A 24,363-nucleotide genomic window follows, 5' to 3' on the forward strand; every position below is an offset into this window, starting at 1 on the left:
GTGGCTGTGGCGGGACTAGCATGAGGGAGCCACCATCTCGATTGTGGTGGCTACATGAAGCTGACTCGTGATAAAACTGCATAGAGCTGCATACACTCACACACGGACACACTCAGACACATACACTCCATACACTATACACATATACACATATGCTCACATACTCATACATACATACCCATACACACTCATATAAACTACACATGCACACACACACATGCTCATACTCTCACTACACATATACATTCATACACACAATCTCACACACACACATGCAAACACACATACATACACATACATGCTCACAGCTCATACACATGCTCATACACACACTATACATTCAAACACTATACATATACACACACATACTGACTCATACACACATACACACACATGCTAATGCACTATATATATGCACACTTATACACATACATACTTTTATACTCATACACACTATACACATATACAAATACATATACACAACAGACTCATATATATACTTATACACACTGTACACATATAGTCATACACTCACTATACAAATACACACACTCACACATACATAGACACTAGTACACACACTCATACACACACAATACACATACATAGTCATACACTCATACACATACTATACACATACTATACACATACACACACATACATACACACTCATATACACTTACATGCATACTCATATATTCGTATACACTATACACATGCACACACATTCATACACATGCTTATACACACAGTACACATGCATACTCACATACACTCACCACACATACACATATGTACTCATAGACACTATATGCATACATACATACTCACACATGCACAAACACGAGAGTGTGTATAACTGGTGTAGTGTGGTGAGGCCGGGGCACTGGGTGACAGGCCAGCGTGACCCAACCCTCACTTAGCCCAAAAGGCCAGTGGGGCTGCACACCCCAGTCTCCTCTACAGACGAGGATGAATTGGAAGGTAAGCCACGTGCCTAGTTCAGGTCCAGACTGGCTTCTCCCAGCTCCGTCCCCATTCTGATAGGTCTCCTCTTGTCTTCTAGCCATGGCTGAAAGGTCTACCACAGCTTAACTCCCTTCTGAGATGGACACAAGGGCCCCCAAGAAGTGCCCCCAGTATAAGAAGAGCAGGACCAAGACACAGGAGAAATTTGCCAGGAAGTTTCCATACAGGTACAATCCCAAGGCCCCTACAGCCAAGTCCTGCCTCCCCTCAGGTTTCCCCAGAAATGCATTATGGGGTGCATAGGCTGGAGCTGGGAAGGTGTTTCTGGTCCACAGAGAGTTTCCTGAACAACTCGGTGGTCTATGACAGCCTGGGGTCCATCTTCTTCACCTGCCCCCAACCTGAGCTGAGGGCCTCTAGATAGGTACCCTGAGCCATTCCAGAGCTGTGGGCAGCTGCTTCTTTCTGAGCCAGTGGCCCTTTCTCCTGCACCATCTCAGGGGCACATTCATGAACACCTGCCCGTGCTGAAGGTGTGATGAGGTTGGAGTGAAGTGGGGGCAGTAGTTTGTAAAACCCAGGGGCACTTAAGAACCAGCAGAGACCTGCAGCAGTGGGCAGGCTGAGACCTGGAATCCCACCATCTGTGTAGCTAACAGGGTCCTGGATAAAATGCAGCAAACTTGGAAGGTTCCGGATGGTTCTCAATTCCCAAAATTCAGCTCAGTGGGAGGAGAGTAGAAGAGTGGGGGAAGGAATGGCCTCATGGACCAGTGAGAGCTAATGGCTGGGGGATGAATCTGTTGGAGGCTAAGAGACCTCACCACACCCTATGGCCATATGAGCCCTGGCTGCTGGGTGAAGCCTGAGCAATGTGGCTGCATTAAAGCCAAATTTTCCCATCTATCAGAAGAGCCACAGAGTGGAGGGACATGCAGGAAACAAATGACAAAGTTCTGCTTCCAGAGGAACTACTACAGGTCAATACACGGGGCTGGGCAGAGCCTTGAAGGGGCACTTCACACAAAAAGAAAGCCATGTGGCCAAACAGAGGTGTCCACCTCAGTAGTCCTGGGGAAACACGAAGGAGATCACATGTGGCAGATGGGCAGAGAGGGAACGTCTGGTGACATCCAGGATACAGAGCCACATGAATCCTGTATACTGTGGAGTGTAAAGTGCCCATCTCTCTGGAACTCAGTGTGGCATCCTGTGTCCTTGCAGTTATCCTCCTGGTGGTCATCCCCCACCCCCACCCCCGATCCCAGAAACAAGTGCTATGGCACTAAGAGGTGAGCCCAGGATGCGGGCTGTGCTGCTCATGGGCCATTGGGGAGAGTCCAATGAGCAGCCATGCTAGAGTGGAAGTGGAGACAGTGCTTACCCCTCAAGGGAGTGCAGTGCAGCCCGAGCAGCCTGCGGGGCCTGAGACTGCCTTCCTTGGGTGAGGTATCTGCTCCTTGGAGCCTTGGGCCATGTCTGAACGCTGAGCTCAGGTGAGGCCCCTGGAAGGAAGACCAGACCTCCCACAATCTGTCCCTATTTCCAGACCCCAGACCCCAGGTGTCCCCTCTACCCCTGTAGCCTCCTGCAGCTCCTTTTGCACCTTCACTAGGAGCGTGCAAAGGGAGGGATGGCTGCTTGCTGCCAGAGACGGTGTTCTCCATGCTGTGCACCTGAGGCAGGCTGGGCTAAATACCTGTCCTCATCTTGTACCCCTACCCTGTCTCCAGGCCACAGATGCTGTCCTATGAGGCCCAATGAGGCAAATATGCAAGGTGCAGTGTCTGGCCCTTGGGTTAAAACAAGGGGAGGCTGAAACTGGGGGGCTGAGAACACCCTGGGCTAGGCTGGATTGGCAATGGAGCCAGCTGCTCTCAGCTCCACCCTTTCCTAGCTGTGTGACCTTGGGAAAGTCACTTGACCTTTCTGTGTCTCAGTTTCCTCTTCTATAACGAGTGCATAACATGGTTGTGAAGTTGACATATAAGTTAATGTTTGTAAATAACTTAGAGCAGTGCCTGGCAAATAGGAAGTCCCAGGTGAGCAGGAGCTACGTCATTTGTCTGGCAGCTGCAAGCCACCTAAAGATGCCAAGTGTCCATTGTAGGTTCTCTTGGCTGACGGAGTCCAACCCGGAGTCTCTACAGCCCTGGGAGGTCACGAAGATGAACAGCTCACTAAGGGAGCAGCTGCCCCTGCAGAAGATGTTGGTACCAACAAGATCCATCCCAGTTAGAGGGTAAGTCGCAGGCGCCAGATGCTGATGGTTACCACCGCCCGCTGACCTCGCTGCCTGGCCTTCCACCTTGGGTCTGCACAAACACTCATGTTATCCTCCTTGCATGCTCCACTTCACAGCTGAGGAAACTGAGGCTCTAAAGGAGACTCAGAAAGAAGACTCTAAAGTCCAATGGTCCCACTCAGAGCCAGGCAGCTTCTAGGCGAGGCTGCACAGGACCTGTAGGTATGCCCTGGCCTCCCTTGGAATGGGCCTTGTCCACAAGATGGGAAGCAGGCCTATGGGTGGAGGGCAGGAGCTTAGTGCCATCCTTCCACATGGCAGAGGCAAAGCAGAAGGAGAGTCAGCAAGTTTCTGGACTCCATGCAGCCTGCCCTGAGTGTGGGGGCACTGGCAGGGAACCCCCACACCAAGTAGCCCTGACCACGTACACCTAAATATACATACCCACATGCACTCAATGCACAGGAAGACACAGCTAAACCATCAGATACCCTTAGAAAGGTCCATACCTTGTTTCCCCGAAAATAAGACCTAGCCGGACAATCAGCTCTAATGCGTCTTTTGGAGCAAAAATTAATGTAAGACCCAGTCTTATTTTACTATAATATAAGACCGGGTCTTTAATATAATATAGTATAATTAATATAATTAATATAACATAATATAATATAATAATATAATATGTATAATACAAGACTGGGTCTTATATTAATTTTTGCTCCAAAAGATGCATTAGAGCTGATTGTCCGGCTAGGTCTTATTTTCAGGGAAACAGGGCACATGCAAACACAAAGATGCACAGACACACACACTCACCCTAAACTGGGACCCTATCGGCTGTCACTTAGCTGGCACAGCAGCTATTATATACTAAAAGGCTTCCTTGACCAGTCGGTAGAGAGTCTCCATTCCAACTGCTTTAGCCCCTCCCTCTGACTTCTCTAGCAAATAGAGTTGACACTAGACGTGGCAGAGCCTCAGGGCTTAAGGGGCTCTCTGTTCTGACTGGCAATGCCCATGACTCCACACACTGTATATCACCTCAGGCAGGTCACAAAGTGCTTGCTCAGTTCCTTGAATGGACACCCAGACAGGCACTATAAACATGTACATTTATGCACACACATGCACGCACGCACGCACACACATGCACACCCGCTCAGACAGAAACACAGACGAATGCCGGCTCCCTGCCCACACTAGCACTGGCCTTGGTCCTGGACCCTAGAGCTTTATTTGACAGCAGGCTTTTGCTCTAAACCTCTGAACTGAAAGAGTAGGGCTGAGCTGCTGAGGCCATGGTTGGAAGGCACAGCTATCCCTGCGTCTCAGCTTCTACTTCTGCAGACTGGGATCAGCTTCAGATGGGGGTCCAAAGCAGGGCCCATCAGGCTGTGCCTGTGGCCCAGTTCTTTGTGCTGGGGCAAGGGGAGAGACTGAGGCCTCCCTCACACCCTGAACCCATGTCCATAGAGGCCCACCATGCAGGGTCTGGGAAGAGCTCTCCAGGAGGGCAACAGGAACAGAGAATGGAAGAATGGGAATGTGTCTGAGAGCTACTGGAAGCTGAGGTCAGTGTGAGGGCAGGATGAGCTACTCCACCAGGGCTCAGCACCAGTAGGGAGCCTTTCATTCCCTGGGCCAGGAAGGGTGGGCAGGGGCTGCGGCGGTGGCCCCTGCCATCGGCAGCACTGCAGTGGGGAGCAGCTGGGAGACATGCCCACCTGCCCTCCATCCTCCAAACTCCCACTACCCCTTCACTGGGGAACTGACCAGAGTGGAGGCGCAGGGTGGCATGTCCAGACATGTGTTTAGCTGTGAGAGAAGACTGACTACGAGGAGGGGTGGGTGCTCTGCAGGCCTGGGGCTGAGTAGGGGGAGGGCAGTCCCACATGGGAGGCAGGAGAAGGATGGTCTCATGTGGGCAGGTGGCTGCACAAGGCTGGTGCCCCTACTGGAGGTGGTACGCCTACTGGCAGGCACTTGGATGACATTGGCTGAGTGGGCAGGCCCAGTGGACCACATCTCCAGCCAGGTATGAAACAAGGCATGAGAGTTACTGGGGGAATGCTGGGTGTTTGGCTTGATCATCTAGGAGAGGGGCGGCTGGTTAGCTCAGTAGGTTGGAGCGCAGTGCTCTTAACAACAAGGTTGCTGGTTCGATCCCCGCATGGGCTATTGTGAGCTGCGCCCTCCACAACTAGATTGAAATAACTGCTTGACTTGGAGCTGATGGGTCCTGGAGAAACACACTTAAAAAAAAAAAAATATGTCAGAGCATCTAGGAGAATGATGGCTGGGAAGGTGGCAGAGTGTGCAGGGCTGTGGCAGATCTGAGCTGGGAGCAGAGTCTTGGTTGACGTCTGTGGACTAGTAGGGTCCTGAGGGTCAACGCGGGGCTGTGTGTGGCTTCTCTAGGCTTGGGGCCACAGATGTCACATCACTGTCCATCTTCCTCCCGCTGCCGCCACCTCCACTGAGCAACCTTTGGGAACTCAAGCTACTGAGCCGCCGCTTCCCCAGGTCAGGCATCCACGCTGCCCTCCCTGGCACCCATGTTAACCACTCCTCCAGAGGCCTCTCCTAGAGCCCGGCTCTGTGCAGCCTCCCTCTCGGCCACCTTGTCCTTGGTACTCCTGGCAGAGGTGAACTGTAGTATGGGGAACAGCCCGGAGGAGATACCCATCTCCTCAGAAACCATACCAAGCGAATAAACTTTGCAGATTTAAATCCCACTTCCTCTTGCACTTATCACTTTGCCTTTCTGAGTTTCCATTTTCTCATCTATAAAACAGGGTCATAATGTTTATTCTTACATGATTGGTGTGAGGAATGAAAAGGGTGTGAATGTCATTTCCAAGAATTCATCCCACAGATATACTCATACATGTAAGTAAAAATATTTGGACAACAATATTCACTCTGCTGTAGGAAACAGCAAAATAATGGAAACCACTTAAATCTCCATTAATGGGGGACTGTTAAATCATACCACAGGTGTATCCTGAAAGACTAGGCATCCATTGAAATGAAGAAACTGCTCTTTATATACTGATCTGGAACAACCTACAAAGTATATTAAGATAGTTTAACAAGAACAGCAGAAGAGTATATCTAATATATTATCTAATATATCTAATATATTAAAAAAAGGTATGTGTGTGGGTCTGTGTATGCACACATGTGTGCGTGTCTATATGTATGTACGTGTGGATGTATGTTTGCATCTGTGTGGATGTGCAGGTGTGTGTGTGTGGATGTGTGGAGCAGGCAACAATTGTTACCTTTGGGTAGAAGAGCTGGGGAGCTTGGGGACAGGCCTGAGGGAGGCATACCACTTTGTAAATTTTTAATACATGAAGCTAATACCCTATTGTTGGTGTATTACAAATTCAAACTGTTTAAAGAGAAGTAGCATGGAATAAAACAGGCATACTCACGGCCTGCTGAAAAGTCAGAGGCTGGTATAATCCCTTTAGCATGCAGAATAGCAACACTATGTAGGAAAATGCCTACTGAAGATATAAGGGGTTTCCTTTCTGTTCTACAAAGGCAGGGACTAGAAATTTCTCTTAGAGTCCTGGGGAGGGTAAATAAAAGTGGGGACACTAACTGTAGTCTTCTCTCTAGAAGAGAGATGGTCATTACCTTGGAGATGACCAGGGTAGCCACACTTAGCAAGGTGGGCAAGTGGCCCTATTGTTCTCAAAAGGAGGTGGAATGAGGTCCCTTATGAGGATTGACAGTGGACTCTCCCCAGGCCCTGGAGGACTGGACAGTGGTTCCCAATCTGCAGGAGGCAGAAGACAGTTCTGTTGTATGCTCCTGGGCCTGGGGAAAGGGTGTGGAGGACTGCCCAGCAAACGGCTCCAGACCCCTTCCCTCCAGGCCCACAGAGCCCAGGTGGGGATCAGGCCCCCTGGTGTGGTGCAGGTCTTTCTGTGGGTAGAGTCTACGTCCCAGCAGCAGCCCTGGGGCCTGCAGGAGCAGAGACTCCCTTCCCCCCAGGGTTCCGTCCTCGGAGTCGGAGCCAGATTGATCTCCATTTGGACTGCGGACGTCTTAAGGCGTTTTCCTCCAATGTTTAAAGCTAGTCATATTTGATATATGCAAAATACAGTAACGTGTCTCTATGAACCAGCATAATGATGAAGAGACACACGTGACTGAACTGTACACCAGTCTGGGAGATCCTTCCCCACCTGTCCCCTGCTCCCCGTCCCCACTAGGTGGCCACATCTCTCTCCTCCCCTTCTAACAATAGTATCTCAAAACAATACACTGGTTTTTTTTTAATGATATAAGATTGTACCACACTACATGCAACTTTCTTTTCCCCTCAACAGCAAGTTGCTGAGTCATGATAGTGCATATAGTTGTTGTTCATATAATCATTTAATTTTCGCTATATAATAACCCGCGATTTGCCCATTCTTTATTTACTAGACATTTGGTTGTTTCTACTTTTTGCTATTGTGGATGCTGCTGCTCTGAGCACTCCTGCCCTGTTTCACAGGCATGTTGTCCCCAAAGAGGAACTGCTGGCCAGAGGTTTCCTGAGTGCCCATCTTTACCAGCTGGCACCACACTGTTTTCCCCGAGTGGTCCTGATGCACATGCCTCCCTTTGATCCCCCTCCGGCTATACTTTGCCGTGGCCCAGTGGTTAGGAAATGAAGCAGGAGGACATGCAGGGCTCCTCCAGCATGTGCAGCAAAGCCAACTGTTCTGTGGGTAGAAAAAGCTCATCATACATGTTCCCAAATCCAGAATCATAAAATGTGCCTGATCTTCAGTGATACCTCCCTGAGAGTTTATTTAAACAAAGGATGTGAATGGAGTAAGGAACTACCTGTTGGTCCCACCATGTGTTGAATGTTTGTATGTTAAATCTTCAGGAAGCACACATTGAGAAATTCCTCACAGAAAAATGGGCAATAACCTCCTCATAAATGTTTGACAACAAAGGGATGGCTTAGCATTATTCTTTATGTGAAATTATTTTATTAAACATAGAAATGGTCATGGGGCCCGTGTAGCAATATGGGGCGCTTTAGGAGCAACCATCCAGACCCTCAGTTGTTCTCATAGCATGAGCACAGTTACAACAGAACACAAATCAGCACATAATTGAAGCCTCCTAAGGAACAGGTGATCAGGGGTCAACTCACCTTGTAGGAAAGTGAATTGCTCTTTCATATACCACATCGAAGGGGGCTACGTCCCAGGGATGGTGGAACAAGAGGAGCGAAGGAGTCTGCACTCCACCAGTTCTGAGCACCTTTCCCTGAACAGGAGAGACCACATGGTTGAAGCCATTATTGAGACTTTGTCACAGGCAGTTGCACCTTTATCCTAGTAAGAGAGCTGTTGCATCACTGGAAAAGGCAGCACCCTGAGACCTGGGCCCATTTACCTATTGGAGTATTTTGGTGACACAGCAATGTGAACAACTCTGGGCTTTTCTTTCACCCGGAGGCCGTCCAGCCAGTTGCTGAAACCAGCAAATGCAGTTGGCTGCAATTCTGAAACTGAATAATGCATGAAGTAGTGTTGTTACAAATAACCAAGGATTTTAGCAAAATTTTAAACCATGGCACTATGCCTCCCAGGAAGCTGCCTGGATGACAAAGCCACAAAATAAAACTGAAAAACAAAACAAACGAAAACCAACACCATAACTATAAAAATCTGGGAAACATTTTCCTGACAAAAAAGCCAGAAAAAGCAAAAAAGCATTGAAACTTGTTTTAAACAAGTCTTTGTAACCCAATCTATCCATGCTACTTCCATCCTGGGGAGGTTGCTGATCAGTACTACCCAGTTCTGACAGACTGGAAAATTGGAGAATACAATTTTGAGTAAGTTAAAATGCATGTGACCTTTCGTTCATGCTCTTAATCTCTTTAGAAACTGGTTTTAATAGAAAAATCACTTGTCTGCAGGGGGTGCCAGATTAAGAGCCTGTCTGAATGCTCTCATGTCTTGTTCAGTTCTTCTCATGAGACCCTGTCTTTCTTAGGTCATCCCATGACCCAGCCAGGATCACACCACTTGGGGAAGGCAGGCAGTCTGTGATCTGTGAGGACAGACATGTTCTGGTGCCACCCAGAAGGGAGACAAACCAGAGGATAGCCAGAGCAGGATGAATTCCCCAAAACTAGTGAGGTGAAAGTAGCAAGAGGCACCTCCAGTGTACCAGCCAGGGCTGTGGGCCTTGTACTCACAGCAGAGGTGAGGGCTGTGTGTTGGGGATTCAGCCAAGTGTGTGACAGCGAGTGCATGCAAACTCAAGGGTGTACAGGGGACATCCATGGGGGCTGGGGTAATGGACAGCCTGCCCCAATGACAGAGTGTGAGTGCATGTGACAAGTGTCAGCATACAGGAGGCACTGAAGGGATGACAGCTGATGGTGTGATGGCAAAGGGTGACTTCTAATTGTGATGCACCCAAGGGTGTGATATCTGGATGGGGGTTAACTTTGAGTAAATAAGTCACATCAGAGGTTGTGTGGGTGCTGAATGAGCTTGGAACAAAGATGTGTGTCATCAAAGCAGATGTGTAACAACCAAGCGTGAAGTGGCATGTAACAATCACGGTATGTGTGTAGCGTGTGAGGGAATGTGTGGGTAACAGGGGCTTGTAAGAAAGATGGCGGCCCCTCCCTCCTTAAGCATGGATAGGCATGATAGGGTTGTGGTCCAGGGTGTCCTGGTAACCATCCTGGTCCTGGGGTTTCTGAGCGCCTTCAGTGGAATGAGGCTTCATGGGAAGCCCAGTGGCCACCCCTTCCCAGGGCCACAGGAGTTGGCCACCACTGACCCACACTAGGAGGACCCATGGATATAGCATGGGGGGGAGCTCTGAGAGGGGCATCCTGAAGGCCTCAGGCAGGCTCCTAAGAAGGAGGGACCCAAGGACCAGCCTGGGGAAGGAGGGCATCCCAGGAATGGAGACTAGCACTAGCAAAGACTGGGGTGTGAACAGGGCTGAGCTGCTAGTCCCTGGCCAAAGTCTCCACAGGCCAGCACAGCACACACAGGCCCTCACTACAGGGTGGAGGTACCACAGCTGGTTTGGTCTCATCCCTGCGAAGATGCCCTTCCTCGGTGTGTTTTCATGCTTGTTTTTCAAAACCGCAAGCATACCCTGTTCTTCCCAAAGTTACTGATAATCCAAGGAAACTGAGAAAGGATACCATCCAGTCACTCAACCAGTCACTAAGGGGACATTCAGTCCCTCCTAAGGGACTCCCAAGGCTGGCTGTCTGCCCAAAGCCAGGAGGGTGGATTCTCATTACCAAGCGGCCCAACACATGCTGCAAAACACACACACACACACACACACACACACACACACACGCACACACGCACACACATACACACGAGGCAGCCCAAGGCACAGGGCTTCACTGAGCTGGTCTGGGCTTTAATCTTTGGCCCAGACACAGTGAAAAGTTAGATTTTCCCGAAGTCATCACTGTTTTCCCCTCACTCACAATTTAGTCCTCCACACCATGGTGCACCCCTTCCATACTCGACTCCTCAAGTAGCCCCTTGCACGTGTGGGCTCCTGTGACAGTAAGCCAGGTTCTCCATCTCTCTTATCTGATTTTCATAGCCCTCTGGAATTCTTAGGCCATTTGGCAGCAGGGGAAACTGAGGATCAGTAAGAGGCCCAAAATCAGACAGCCCCATGCCCCAGAGCAGCAAATGGCAAAATGAAGTGGAGAAACTCCAAAATGTCAGAAGAACAAAACACATTTATTTCAATAACATGAGCTTCCCAGCTCACCAAGGCCCTATAAAACCTGCCATCGATCGTATTGCACCCCTGGCCTCTGTGGGCACACAGAGGCGACCTAGCATCTGGCCAGACTGAGACCAAGGGTGGGGCCAGCCACAGGAAAGGCAGCCCTGCTCTGTGACAGGCAGAGTGAAAACAGCTCACAGCTGGCTCTTGAGCCAGGCCCAGAGACAAGGATGGCCCCAGCCCAAGTCCAGCATGGGAGGGCTTCTCTCCTTGACCAGGGCTGTCCTAACAAGAGAGGGTGATTTGGGGAGGGTACTGGGATGGGTCACAGGCTGCCTCGAGCCAGTATTCTGTCCTGTTGCACCGTGGACAGATTTGGAGAGAGAGCTGACAAAAAATGGCCTCTTTGCAACCTGAAACTCCACCCACCCAGGGATCCTGGGGAAGCACCTGACAGCTAGAGCAATTAAAGGAAGCAAGCATCAAGGGACAGGCGGGACAGGCGGCAGGTACACAGATGAACAGCACCTGAGGTGGGCTGCACCCAAACCCAGACAGGTGTGATGGCAGCCCAACGCAGTGGTTGTCAGAGTGGAGTCCCCGGGGCCCATTAGAAATACCCATTCTCGGGCCCTTCCACAATGTACCCTGGAGGGCCCCCGGGCGGCAGGCTAGTGCAGCCGCAGGTAAGACGGCGTGGAATAGTTGAACAGCAGGAAGTCCATCCTGTAGAGGTCGAAGAGGCGTCGCTGGTAGAAGGGGCTGATGTCCTGGAAGAGGCGCGCAGCTTGGTCATGAGTGGTGGCCGCTTTTGCCGGGGGCGGAGGCGCAGGGAAGCGCAGGCCGGGCAAACCCACAAAGCCCAGCACGAAGGTCGCATCCTCTGCCAGCGTCTCGAACTTACCCACGATGTCGTAGCGCAGGCGGCACGGGTGGCAGAGAGCGTGGGCGCGCTCCCAGTGCTCGTTGAAGGGCTCGTCGCGGCGCGTGCGCGGGTCCAGCAGGTAAGCCAGGAACTCCGCGAAGCGTACGTCGTGGCCGCGGGCCAACGCGTCCGGGTGTGGGCGCGGCCGCAGGCGCCGCACAATGCGCGTGCCATAACGTTGCTGGAAGGCCGAGCTGTAGGGCCGCACAAACTTGTTGCTGTAGGCGGAGGCCAAGCGCTCGAAGGGCTCGCGCACGAAGAGAAAGGCCAGGTAGGCCCGCAGGCGCCGGTTGATCTCTGCGGGGCTAAAGTCGGCCAGAGAGGGCAGGCGGCCTGGAGCGTGCACCTCGTGCGCAGGGATGGAGCGTGGGTCCCCGCGTGCACTGCCATTCAGTGCCAGCAGTACGCGCTTCCAGTTGGTGCAGGCCACCTTGGGCACGTAGCAATAGAGGAGGCCGTGCGTATCGTCCACCAGCACGTGCTGCAGGTCCTGCGGCTGCAGCAGGCGCTGCCGGCGTGTGTGGCGGCTGCAGGCACGTTGCAGCAGATCTCGCCGCTGCCGGTGCACCTCAGCCAGGGCCGAGAGCGGGCCCTGCGGGAGATAGGCGGACGGGTGAGGGCTGCTGCCCAGTCTGGTGTGGCCAGGGACGCGTGAGCCGGGGCCAGAAGGCAGGCAGGGGACCTGGACTGGAACCCCAGCTCTGCCACCGATCACTATGTGATGTGGGGCCCAGGCATCTTTCCTGGACCTGGGTTGGGGGCGTCTAATAAATCTAACTTTGCAGAGGCTTGTGGAAAGATGTGACTAGTCACTCGCCCGGCACTCAGAACAGAGGAGGTACTGATAATGAATGTGATAAGGTCAGAGTAAGCCTGATAAAGTATGACTTCGTAGTGCGCACAAATTGAATATCTGCTGTTTACTAAAAGTAGTAAAGTGTATAAGCTTTAATTCCATGGAAATAGAGTTGAAAAATGAAGCCACTTGCAGGCTATCGGGATATTTTTTGTTCGATAATAAAATGAGCTAATTCTATATTTATGAATTGGCATGTTCCTTTGGGTCTTGATTTCTACACCTCCCCACTCCCCCCAACAAATTCTAATCTCAGTGCTTGGTCAGGAAGCTTGCTGTCTCTGATCCTGTCACTCCTCTGTGAAATAATAACATCCAGCATTTATCTAGCACTTATTGTGTGCCAGGCACCTTGCTATGCCCTTTACAACTCTATGAATTAGGTAATATTAGGAGGACACTTTGGCCAGCCCCTCCCAGCCCTCTTCAGCTGTACCAATACCCAGGCCAGTTCCTCCAGCAACACTCCCTCCTTTGTTCAAGTCCTTTATGCCCTAAACAAAGTGTCTACCTCTAAGACTAGCCCTCCACCCCCTATCCCCAACCCGCTTCTTGGTTGTTTTCAGTCTAAGAGTTCTTAGGAGAAAGTGTTCTTAACTTCTGAAAATTGCATTAGAAGCCTTCATAATATAAAAATAAAAAGATAATAAATATTGGTGAGGATGCAGGAAAGTGGAAACTTCACTTACTGCTGGTGAAAGTGTAAAATCATACAGCTGTTGTTGAAAGCAGTTTGGCAGCTCCTCAAAAAAAGTATATATATATGATCCAGCAATTCCATTCCTAGGTATACCTAAGGTAACTAAAAACATAAGTACACAAAAACTTGTATACAAATGTTCACAGCAACATTATTCATAACAAAGAGTGGAAACAACCCAAATGTCCATCGGCTGATGAATGGATAAATAATACGTAGTCTATCCATACAATGGAATATTACTCAGCCATAAAAAGGAATGATGTTCTGATGCATGCTAAAACATGGATGAACCTTGAAAACATGCACACTAAGTGAAAGAAGCCAGACACAAAAGATCACATGTATGATTCCATTTACATGAAATGTCCATAATAGATCCATAGAGATGGAAAGTAGATTGGTGGTTTCATGGGAGGACAAGGAAATGGGGAATGACTGCTAATAAGTACTGGGTTTCTTTTTGGAGTGATGAAAATGTTCTGCAATTAGGTGGTGGTGATGGTTGTACAGCCTTGTAAATATACTAAAGCCACTGAACTGTACACTTTAAAAAAGGGAATTTTATGGTATGTGAGTTATAGCTCAGCTAAAGTAAAGACTTCAGAATGTTCCATTTCAGACAGATAAGAAAGACTTAAGTGCAAAAAGTTAAAGGGAAGAACAGGACTTCATATGCCACACTTTGGGTTTATAAAGGGTAGGGAAAGAAAATTTTTAAATGTTTGAAAAAGATGAGCTGTGGGGAGTTTCTCATTTAGATATATATTGAAATAGTCACAGAATCAACAAGGCTGGGATTTGCTTCAAGATAATGTCAGGTAGGCAGGAGGGGGAAGGGTCAGGATGATACAAGGTTGGACAGGAGTTGACCACTGTTCAGACTGGGTGATGGAAACATGGGGGTTCATTGTACTATTCTCTCTACTTTTGCATATGTTTGAATTTTTCAAAATGAAAAGTTAAAATAGAGGTCATATGTTCCTATAGGTGAGATTTTGAAAAAGTAGCATAAGCACATGATACAGCATTTGATGCTAATACATGCCTAGAACATGTCTGGAAGGACATAGGGAACTGGCCACTTCCAGGGGAAATGGGGGACAGTGTGGGAAGGAGAGGTGCTCTTCACTGGACATTCTGTGGGAGTATCGAATGCCCTATCATGTGCTTATATTACTTTTTCAAAAGCTGGCTGTGGGGTTGGTTGCCAAATTCAGCCATGGCTATAGGGGGCCTGAGGGCACTTAGAGGATTGCATTTCCACCTTTTGAAGCACTGTCTCATAGAATTGGCTTCAAAAGCCTGGCTCCACATGGGTGCCAGCAAAGGACTGTATCCAGGGGCCCCACAGCCAAGGTCTGATTTCAGCTTTCAGAAAACCCAGCACATTTCTTGTGACATGGAATGTTGGCCATTGACCTGTCAGCCCCCCTCCTTCCTTGACAGCAGACCCCAACTGTGTTAGACCATATGCCCAGCCCCAGGGAGGAACCAGTCACACCTTTATTAAAGTGTCCAGGGATGAGCATGTGGCCTGGTTCTGGCCAAGTTGATGTAAGGGGAAGTGTGCTGGATGGCTTCCAGGAAAGACTTTCCTTCAGGAGAAAAAGTGAGGGCTCCTGAAGGAGACCCTTTGTCCCATCCCCTCTCCCTTCTGCTTAGGATGCTGTCCTGTGAGATGTCAGGGCCCTGGCAGTCATCTTGTATCCATGAGGCAACAAGTATCTGACAGAAGTCAACATCCACATGATGCTGGTGGGCAGTGTTGCTGCTGTCAATGGGGATGCTGGTCTCTGAGCATCTCTGCTGGTTGTTTGCAGTCCCCTGAATACCTAGGTAGTGAATACTCTTTCCATTTTACAGGTGAGAACACTGAGGCTCAAAGGAAATGAGTTGTCTACAACTCCCCTGTATGGAAGCTGGGGCTCCAGCTCATGTCTCTTGGGGCTAAGCCAGGGCCAAGTCTGCTGGTCTGGGGCTGCATCTAGCAGTGACACCCTCATACCTCCCAGACCGGATGGATGCAGCTGCCTGGATCCTTAGCCTGGCCCTAGTCCCTGTGACCTCTGTGACTTTCTCAGGGTCCTTAGCCTCCCTGTGTCTTGGTTTCCTCATCTGTATATCGGGATAACAACAGCCCCACCTTACAGGGTTGCTGTGAGGGCTAAGTGAGTTCACAGAACTAGAGCGCCTCATACGCAGTTAGTACTTGTTGGCCAGACTGTTTTTATTACTATTATTTCTCCAGCTGGAAGGTGCCAAGCTTCTAGCGCCTTGACATCTTACTGGGTCCTCAGGCTGTGAGGGGCTGAGCTAGCCCCATCTGTCCCTCAAAAGCCTGCAGAGCTAGTGGAAGCTGGGGCCCTGATGAGAGCCTGGCCTGCCCTGGACCTGCTATATGGCCCAGGGCAAGCCAGTCACCCTCTATGAATCAAGGCCTTCCCACCTGCAACTGAAGGGTATAGGCCAGATGAGCTCCACATGCCCCTTTGGCTCAGTCCTCGGGGATTCAATGAGCAGCCACTTTCCCAACCCTAGTCTGGTCATTCTCCCTGGCTTAAAACACTCCATGGCTCCCTATTACCTTTGTTCTCCTGCTGGGCCACAACAGGCAGCGGGCCTGGCTCACCTCCCATACCCTCTTTTGTCCTCTGCTCACCTCCAGGTGCTTGGCCCCTACTGTTTGCTTCTTAATTCTTCCTCTGCAGGTCTCAGCTGCAATGTACCTTTCTCAGAGAGGGTCCTTCTCACCTATCTAAACTAGGACCCACCTGGTAGAGTTTTCATTGCACTTTGTACTTCCTCTTTAGACATGAGTCAGTCACAGGTTAGTGCAGGTGGTGATCAGATGATGTCTTCCTCTCCACAGGACTGTCAGCTGCACAAGGACAGGGACCCAGCCAAACTGCTTGTGGCTGGATTCACAGTTTCCTGAGCACAGCCTGCATGCAGTAGGTACTCAACACATGCTGCCTGAATGGGTGCCTCTGAGTGTGCCTGTTGGGGTGTATGTGAGCCAGGAGGTATGGCTCTAAGTGGGGTACAACCATGTGTGTATTTAGGGCAGTGTGTGCTCCCAGTGGGGCCAACATCAGAAGTGGAGTTCACGAATCAGTGAGCCACCTAGTCCATTGCTTGAGAACAGGCGAGGCAAGGGCTCCCGGTGTGTTTACCTATTGCAGTTGGTACTAAATTTGGAGGTTCACTTAATTAGTGTCTCCCCATTAGACTGTCAACTACCTGAGGGCAGGCTCATGGTCGTTTTCACTCTCATATTTGCAACACACAGAACAGTGCCTGGCACTGAGTGGCCCCAAACTATTACTGGGTGGATGATGGATGGGTAGAGGGGGTGGAGACCCCAGCTCTCTCAGCTTGCTCCCAAATTTTTCCCTTGTCACATCCCCAGGCATTCTCATTCTCTGAACAGAGCCTGGATTTGCAGAGGAAGCCTCTCTATGCCCAGTGTGGGTTCCAGTCCCCTGACAGCAGGTCTACATTGGGGCTCTAAGGTTCCCATGTCTGGAGGCAGAGGTAGGGGTCCCAGGGTGGGGGGTCTGTCCACCTACCTTGTTCAGGTCATAGAGCATCTGCAGGGGACTCCTCTTCTTTCCATCAAGCCAGCCAGAGCCCAGGGCACTGTTTTCAGATTCTGTGGAGCATACAGAGGTGTCATCCCTGCATCAGATGAACTGGCTTTGGCACTGTGTGAAGGCTTGGCCAACTCACCTAGAGCACATTAATCCACTTCTGGCATTCAGTTTCCCTCCTGTGTCTTGCCTGCCTGGGGATAGGGCAGTGTTTGGTGGAGTGCAGGGGAGCACTGACAGGGCCCCTAATCCACCAGGCAGGGTGCTTGGTGTCACTCTTGCCCTCATGCTTTACCCTCCAGAGTTGGAGGGTGCCAGGCAGGAGTGAATGAGAAGGAAGGTGGTACCTAGCTCAGAGCCCTCTGAGAAAGGCCTCACCACCAAACCTCACCCAACCCAATCTGCCATCATCTCATGACCCACCCCTGCCAGCCCCATGACTAAGGAGAGGCTAAACAAGCTATCTGCCCAGCCTCCCAGATCCTGGGTATAGGTAGCCAGAAAGGGCTGAACAGCAGTGGAGGTGGCATAGCCAGGCTGTAGACTCTCTGGGTAACAGCTCTCAGGTCAAATGATACACTGTGAACTCCTACAGTAGACTTTACTTCCCCTGGCAGTACACATGCCTCCTCATGGTAAATACAGCTTTAGCTGTGTCATAGACTGGACACTTCTTTGTTATTTTATTTTATTTATTTTTTTAATTTATTGGGGTGACAATTGTTAGTAAAATTACATAGATTTCAGGTGTACAATTCTGTATTACATCATCTATAAATCCCATTGTGTGTTCACCACCCAGAGTCAGTTCTCCTTCCATCACCATATATTTGATCCCCCTTACCCTCATCTCCCACCCCCCACCCCTCTTACCCTCTGGTAACCACTAAACTATTGTCTGTGTCTATGAGTTTCTGTTCCTCATTTGTTTGTCTTGTTTTTCTTGTTTTTGATTTATATACCACATATCAGTGAAATCACATGGTTCCCTGCTTTTTCTGTCTGACTTATTTCGCTCAGCATTACACTCTCAAGATCCATCCATGTTGTCACAAATGTTCCTATATCATCTTTTCTTACCGCTGAATAGTATTCCACTGTGTATATATACCACAACTTCTTTATCCATTCATCTATTGAAGGACATTTTGGTTGTTTCCATGTCTTGGCCACCGTAAACAAGCTGCAATGAACATTGGAGCACACGTGTCTTCATGGATAAATGTTTTCAGATTTTTTGGGTAGATACCCAGGAGAGGGATTGCTGGGTCATATGGTAATTCTATTTGTACTTTTTTGAGGAACCTCCACACTGCCTTCCATAATGGCTGCACCACTCTGCATTCCCACCAACAGTGTATGAGGGTTCCTTTTTCTCCACAGCCTCTCCAAAACTTGTTACTATTTGTCTTGTTGATGATAGCCATTCTGACTGGGGTGAGGTGATATCTCATTGTGGTTTTTATTTGCATTTCTCTGATGATTAGTGATGTTGAGCATTTTTTCATATGTCTATTTGCCATTTGTATGTCCTCTTTGGAGAAACGGCTCTTCAGGTCCTCTGCCCATTTTTCAATTGGGTTGTTTGTTTTTTTGTTGTTGAGTTTCATGAGTTCCTTTTATATTCTGGATATTAGCCCCTTATCGGAGGCACTATTTGCAAAAATCTTCTCCCATTCAGTTGGTGGCCTCTTTATTTTGTCAATGGTTTCTTTTGTTGTGCAGAAGCTTTTAAGTTTCATATAGTCCCATTTGTTTATTTTAGCTTTCACTTCCATCGCCTTTGGAGTAAAATTTATGAAATGCTCTTTGAACCCAAAGTACATAAGATTGGTACCTATGTTTTCTTCTATGCAGTTTATTGTGTCAGGTCTTATGCTTAAGAATTTGATCCATTTTGAATTAATTTTGGTATAGGGTGACAGCAGACCAGTTTCATTCTTTTGCACGTGGCTATCCAATTCTCCCAGCACCATTTATTGAAGAGGCTGTCTTTCCTCCATTGTATGTTTTTAGCTTCTTTGGCAAAAATTATCTGTCCATATTTATGTGGTTTTATTACTGGGTTCTCAATTCTAATCCATTGGTCTATGTGTCTGTTTTTCTGCCAATACCATGCTGTTTTGATTATTGTAGCCCTGTAGTACAAGCTAAAGTCAGGGAGTGTGATACCTCCATTATTGTTCTTTTTTCTTAAGATTGCTTTGGCTATTCGGGGTCTTTTGTGGTTCCAAACAAATCTGATGATTTTTTTTCTATTTCTTTAAAAAATGCCATTGGGATTATGATGGGGATTACATTAAATCTGTATATTGCTTTGGGTAATATGGCCATTTTAACTATGTTGATTCTTCCAATCCATGAGCACGGAATGTCTATCCATTTCTTTGTGTCTTCTTCAATTTCTTTAAAAAATGTCATAGTTTTCAGCATATATGTCCTTCACATCCTTGGTTAAGTTTATTCCTAGGTATTTTATTCTTTTTGCTGCAATTGCAAAAGGAATTGTTTTTTGTATTTCTTTTTCTGAGATTCCATTGTTAGTATATAGGAATGCAATGGACTTTTGTACATTGATTTTGTAGCCGGCAACTTTACTGTATTCGTTGATTGTTTTTAATAGCTTTTTGGTGGAGTCTTTAGGGTTTTCTATATATAGCATCATCTCATCTGCAAAGAGTGACAATTTAACTTCTTCATCCCCAATTTGGATGTCTTTTATTTCTTTCTCTTGCCCAATTGCTCTGGTGAGGACTTCCAACACTATGTTGAAAAGCAGAGGTGATAGTGGACAGCCCTGTCGTGTTCCTGAACGTAGAGCAAAGGGCTTCAGTTTTTCACCATTAATTATGAGATTAGCAGAGGGCTTGTCATATATGGCCTTTAGTATGTTAAGGTATTTTCCTTCTATACCCATTTTATTAAGTGTTTTAATCAAAAATGGATGTTGTATCAAATGCTTTTTCTGCATCAATTGATATAATCGTATGATTTTTGTCCTTCATTTTGTTTATGTGATGTATCACATTGATGGATTTGCAGATGTTGAACCATTTTTGTGCTCCGGGGGATGAACCCCAGTTGGCCGTGATGAATAATCTTTTTAATGCATTGTTGTATTCGATTTGCTCGAATTTTGTTTAGCATTTTTGCATCTGTATTCATCAGAGATATTGGTCTGTAGTTTTCTTTTCTGTGTTGTCCTTACCAGGTTTTGGTATCAGGGTAATGCTGGCCTCATAAAATCAGTTAGGGCGTACTGTCTCTTCTTCAATTTTTTGGAAGAGTTTGAGCAGGATTGTTATTAGATCCTCTTTGAAGGTTTGGTAGAATTCACTAGTGAAGCCATCTGGTCCAGGACTTTTGCTTTTGGGAAGGTTTTGCATGACTAATTCAGTTTTGTTACTGGTGATCGGTCTGTTTAGATTTTCCAGTTCTTCATGGTTCAGCCTTGGAAGGTTATGTGTTTCTAAGAACTTGTCCATTTCTTCTAGGTTATTGAATTTGGTGGCATATAGTCCTTCATAGTATTCTTGGATGATCCTTTGTATTTCTGTGGTGTCCGTGATAACTTCCCTTTTTCATTTTTGATTTTGTTAATTATTGTCTTCTCTCTTTTTATCTTAGTGAGTCTAGCCAAGGGTTTGTCAATTTTGTTAATCTTTTCAAAGAACCAGCTCTTTGTCACATTAATTTTTTCTATTGTCTTTTTGTTCTCTATTTCATTTAGTTCTGCTCTGATTTTTGTTATTTCCTTTCTTCTGCTGACCTTGGGTTTCATTTGTTCTTCTTTTTCTAGTTCTTTAAGGTGTAACGTGAGGTTATTTATTTGGGCTTTTTCTTGTTTCTTGAGATAGGCCTGTTAATTAATGATATAAATCTCCCTCTTAAAACTGCTTTCGCTGCATCCCCAAAATTTTGGTAGGATGTGTTTTCATTGTCATTTGTTTCTATGTATCTTTTGATCTCTCCTCTAACTTGTTCTTGGACCCAGGCATTCTTTAAAAGTATGTTGTTTAATCCCCATGTATTTTTTTTTCCTGCTTTCTTTTTGCAGTTGATATCCAATTTCAAAGCCTTGTGATCAGAGAATATGCTTGGTATGATTTCAATCTTCTTAAATTTACTGAGGCTGAGTTTATGTCCCAATATATGGTCTATCCTTGAGAATATTACATGTACACTGGAAAAAAATGTATAGTCTGATGTTTTAGGATGAAGTGCTCTATATATGTCAATTATGTCCATTTCATCTAATGTGTCATTTAGGGCTACTATTTCGTTATTTATTTTCTGTTTGGATGATCTATTCACAGCTGTCAATGATGTATTTAAGTCCCCTAGTATAATTGTGTTTTGGTCAATTTCTCTCTTTAGTTCTGTTAGTAGTTGCTTGGTATATTGTGGTGCTCCCTGATTGGGGGCATAGATATTGATGACTGTTAAGTCTTTTTGTTGTATAGTCCCCTTTACCGTTATGAAATGTCCATCTTTGTCCCTTTGTTATCTTTTTCACCCTGAAGTCTATTTCATCTGATATCAGTATGGCTACACCTGATTTCCTCTGGATACCATTTGCTTAGAGTGTCAATTTCCACCCTTTCACTTTTAGTCTGTGCTTGTCCTTGTAGCTGAGATGTGTCTCTTGGAGACAGCATATGGTTGGGTTTAGTTTTTTGATCCAATCTGCTCCTCTGTGCCTTTTTATTGGTGAGTTTAGTCCATTTACATTTAGGGTGATTATTGATATGTGAGGATGTCCTGTCATTCTATCTTTAGTTTTCTGGTAAGGCTGTGTCTCCATTGTTTCTTTGCCTTTTTGTTGTTGTCTATTATTTCTGTGTGGTGGTATTCTATGATGTTTCCCTCTGTTTCTTCTTTTATTTCAGTATATATTTCAGTTCTGGATTTTTTTTGAGTGGTTACCCTTAAGTTTATGTAAAAGAAAGTTTGATATTTAGAGTATTCCATTTTCTTCAGCACGCTTACTTTGTCCATTCCCATATTCCGGTTCAGGCCTTTACTCTCCCCCTTTTTATGTTTTGGTTGCCACAAATTGTCCCTGTTGATGGTGGTCGAATAGCCTCCTTTAGTATTTCTTGTAGTGCAGGTCGTGTATTAGAAAATTCCCTCAGGTTCTGTATGTCTGGAAGGTCTTTATTCCTCCTTCATATCTAAAGGATATCTTTGCTGGATATATTATTCTTCTCTTATAATTTCTCTCTTTCAATAGTTTGAATATTTGGTCCCACTCCCTCCTGGCTTGTAGAGTTTCTGCTGAAAAATCTGATGATAATCTAATGGGCTTTCCTTTGTAGGTTACCATCTACTTTTCCCTGGCTGCCTTGAGGATTCTTTCTTTGTCGTTGATGTTAGACAGCTTCAATACAATGTGCCTTGGAGAAGGGCTGTTGGGATTGAGGTAGTTAGGTGTTCTATTTGCTTCTTGGATTTGAGGATCCAGTTCTGTCCACAAGTTTGGGAAGTTCTCATCAACAATTTGTTTGAATATATTCTCTGTTCCCTTCTCTCTTTCTTCTCCTTCTGGTATGCTCATTATTATTATATTGCTCTTTCTGATGGAGTCAGAAAGTTCTTGTAGAGTTCTGTTATTTCTTTTAAGTCTCAAGTCTTTTTCTTCTTCCATCTGTGTAACTTCCAGGTTTCTATCTTCGATGTCACTGATTCTTTCCTCCATGTGGTCAACTCTACTACCTAAATTGGCTATTTCATTCTTAATTTCTTCTACTGAGTGCTTAATCTCCAGAAATTCTATTTGGTTCTTCTTTAAAATTTCAATCTCTTTCATAAAATGCTCATGTTGTTCTTTGATTGTGTTTCTGAGTTCATTAAACTGCCTTTCTGTGTTTTCTTGCATCTCGTTGAGTTTTTTTCAATACTGCAATCTTGAATTCTCTGTCATTTAAGTCACATATTTCCATATCTTTAAGTTCCTTTTCTGGAGACTTTTCACCTTTTTGTGAGCTGTCTTGTTGCCTTGGTTATTCATGGCAACTACTGATTTATTATTTCCCTTCCTAGACATCTATGGGAGTGGCTTTTGCCACAGGTTGATAGGAAGAGGTCTTTCTTTTGTTTTCCAGTACTTGTTAGTAGAATGTTTTATTTTCTCTTCGACTGCAGCCTTTTTCTTCTCTCTCACAGGGTAGTGCTATGTTTTCTCTGCTCTAGTCCTGCTTCTCACACAATGGGGGGATTCCCTGGGAGACGGGGTTCTTCTCTGTTAATAGTTCGCCTGGGTCACAGGGTGCAGTGTCCCGGTGGTATGCGGAGAGCTTTTGAAGTTTCAAAGCTCTTCCTGCACCAGATTCGGAGCCCGTATGTTTCAGCAGTTCTGTTTACTCCTGCAGGGATCCTCCTAGATAGGTGGGGCCAGGGGCGGGATGAGTTGTGAGAAGTGGCCCAGAGCAATGGCAGCGACCACCACCACATCCGGTCCTGCTTCCACAGCTCCATCCCCTTTGTTGGAACTAGTTGTGCTGCGAATCTGTGTCTACAGTCCACAGTTCTCAGAACAGCAAATATTCTGTTCTTTTGATCTGACACTGCTACTGTTCCGCTTCTAGCACTGGGTCGGTGGGGGTGGGGCAAGCTCTGGGAGGGTAGGCAGGGGGTGGCTTGTCTCAGTGCCTAAGGCTTCCATTCTCTGCTCGGCAGTGAGGGCTTAAACTACCGTTTTCAGCCTTCTTCCTTCAGTCTTTTCTCTGAGGTCTCTGCCGTGAGCGTTGGGTTTATCCATGTTATATGCTGCCCCCTCAGCCCTGTGGGCCATAAGCGGAGCACTAGCAGTCCGAGTTCTTCCCTCTCCTGCATCTGAGGTAGTTCTGGGATGCAGGGAGCTCGGAGCACTGAGCTAGGTCTGCGTCCTGCACCCCTGCGGCTCTGTCTCCGCATTTCTCCCTTCCCCCCTCCCCTGCTCGCTCGATTCGGCCACCTTTTGGTGAATTCAGTAGTGGGCCTCTTTGTCTTGCCTGTCTGCTGTGCAGGGAGTTCTTTGTGGAGTTATTGTTCTTCGATTAGTTGTAAATTCCAGGGGAGCTTTACAGAGGCTCACCTCAGGCCGCCATTTTGATGACATCAATTAGACTGGACACTTCTGAAGGCAGAGATGCTGTCTCTCTGTCTCAGTGCCACATTCTTCAATCTTCCTAAAACCACCAAGAGCTCAGCCTGCTAAGTTTATTGTTTTACTCAAAATGTGTTAAACATATTTAATAATTATGAATATATTCTTAGTAATATAATCAACTTAGTAAGTAAAGGTTAAAGACCTTGATCAAATTTTTCTTAAATATGACTAAA

The 24,363-nt window shown here is 47.0% G+C and overlaps 2 protein-coding genes across 4 annotated transcripts in view; one reads left to right on the top strand and one right to left on the bottom strand.

Moving 5' to 3' along the window:
• Positions 1-1,107: 1,107 nt before the first annotated feature.
• Positions 1,108-5,823, top strand: C4H3orf22 (chromosome 4 C3orf22 homolog). The gene is made up of 3 exons (XM_074339763.2): positions 1,108-1,196; positions 3,080-3,211; positions 5,633-5,823. The coding sequence occupies exons 1-3, from the start codon at positions 1,108-1,110 to the stop codon at positions 5,799-5,801; spliced, it is 390 nt and encodes a 129-aa protein (XP_074195864.1). The 3' UTR covers positions 5,802-5,823.
• A 5,135-nt stretch (positions 5,824-10,958) lies between these two features.
• CHST13 (carbohydrate sulfotransferase 13) overlaps positions 10,959-24,363 on the bottom strand; it is a 61,085-nt gene continuing 47,680 nt past the window's right edge. For all 3 annotated transcript variants that reach the window (XM_019719526.3, XM_088797874.1, XM_088797875.1), the window contains 2 exons: positions 17,020-17,102; positions 10,959-12,483 (listed from right to left, as the gene is read on the bottom strand). In XM_019719526.3, the coding sequence (XP_019575085.3) occupies positions 11,638-12,483; positions 17,020-17,102 (929 nt within the window). In that variant the 3' untranslated portion in view covers positions 10,959-11,637. The remainder of the gene's footprint in view (positions 12,484-17,019; positions 17,103-24,363) is intronic.

The sequence above is a fragment of the Rhinolophus sinicus genome, chromosome 4 (genome assembly GCF_057876585.1).
Source record: "Rhinolophus sinicus isolate RSI-liver-muscle chromosome 4, RSI-T2T, whole genome shotgun sequence".
NCBI lineage: Eukaryota > Metazoa > Chordata > Mammalia > Chiroptera > Rhinolophidae > Rhinolophus > Rhinolophus sinicus.

Coding starts and splice junctions, on each gene's coding strand:
- C4H3orf22 (XM_074339763.2), top strand. CDS start 1,108: ATGGACACAAGGGCCCCCAAGAAGTGCCCCCAGTATAAGAAGAGCAGG. Junction 1,197..3,079: donor GCCAGGAAGTTTCCATACAG/GTACAATCCCAA, acceptor TGTCCATTGTAG/GTTCTCTTGGCTGACGGAGT. Junction 3,212..5,632: donor AGATCCATCCCAGTTAGAGG/GTAAGTCGCAGG, acceptor TGGCTTCTCTAG/GCTTGGGGCCACAGATGTCA.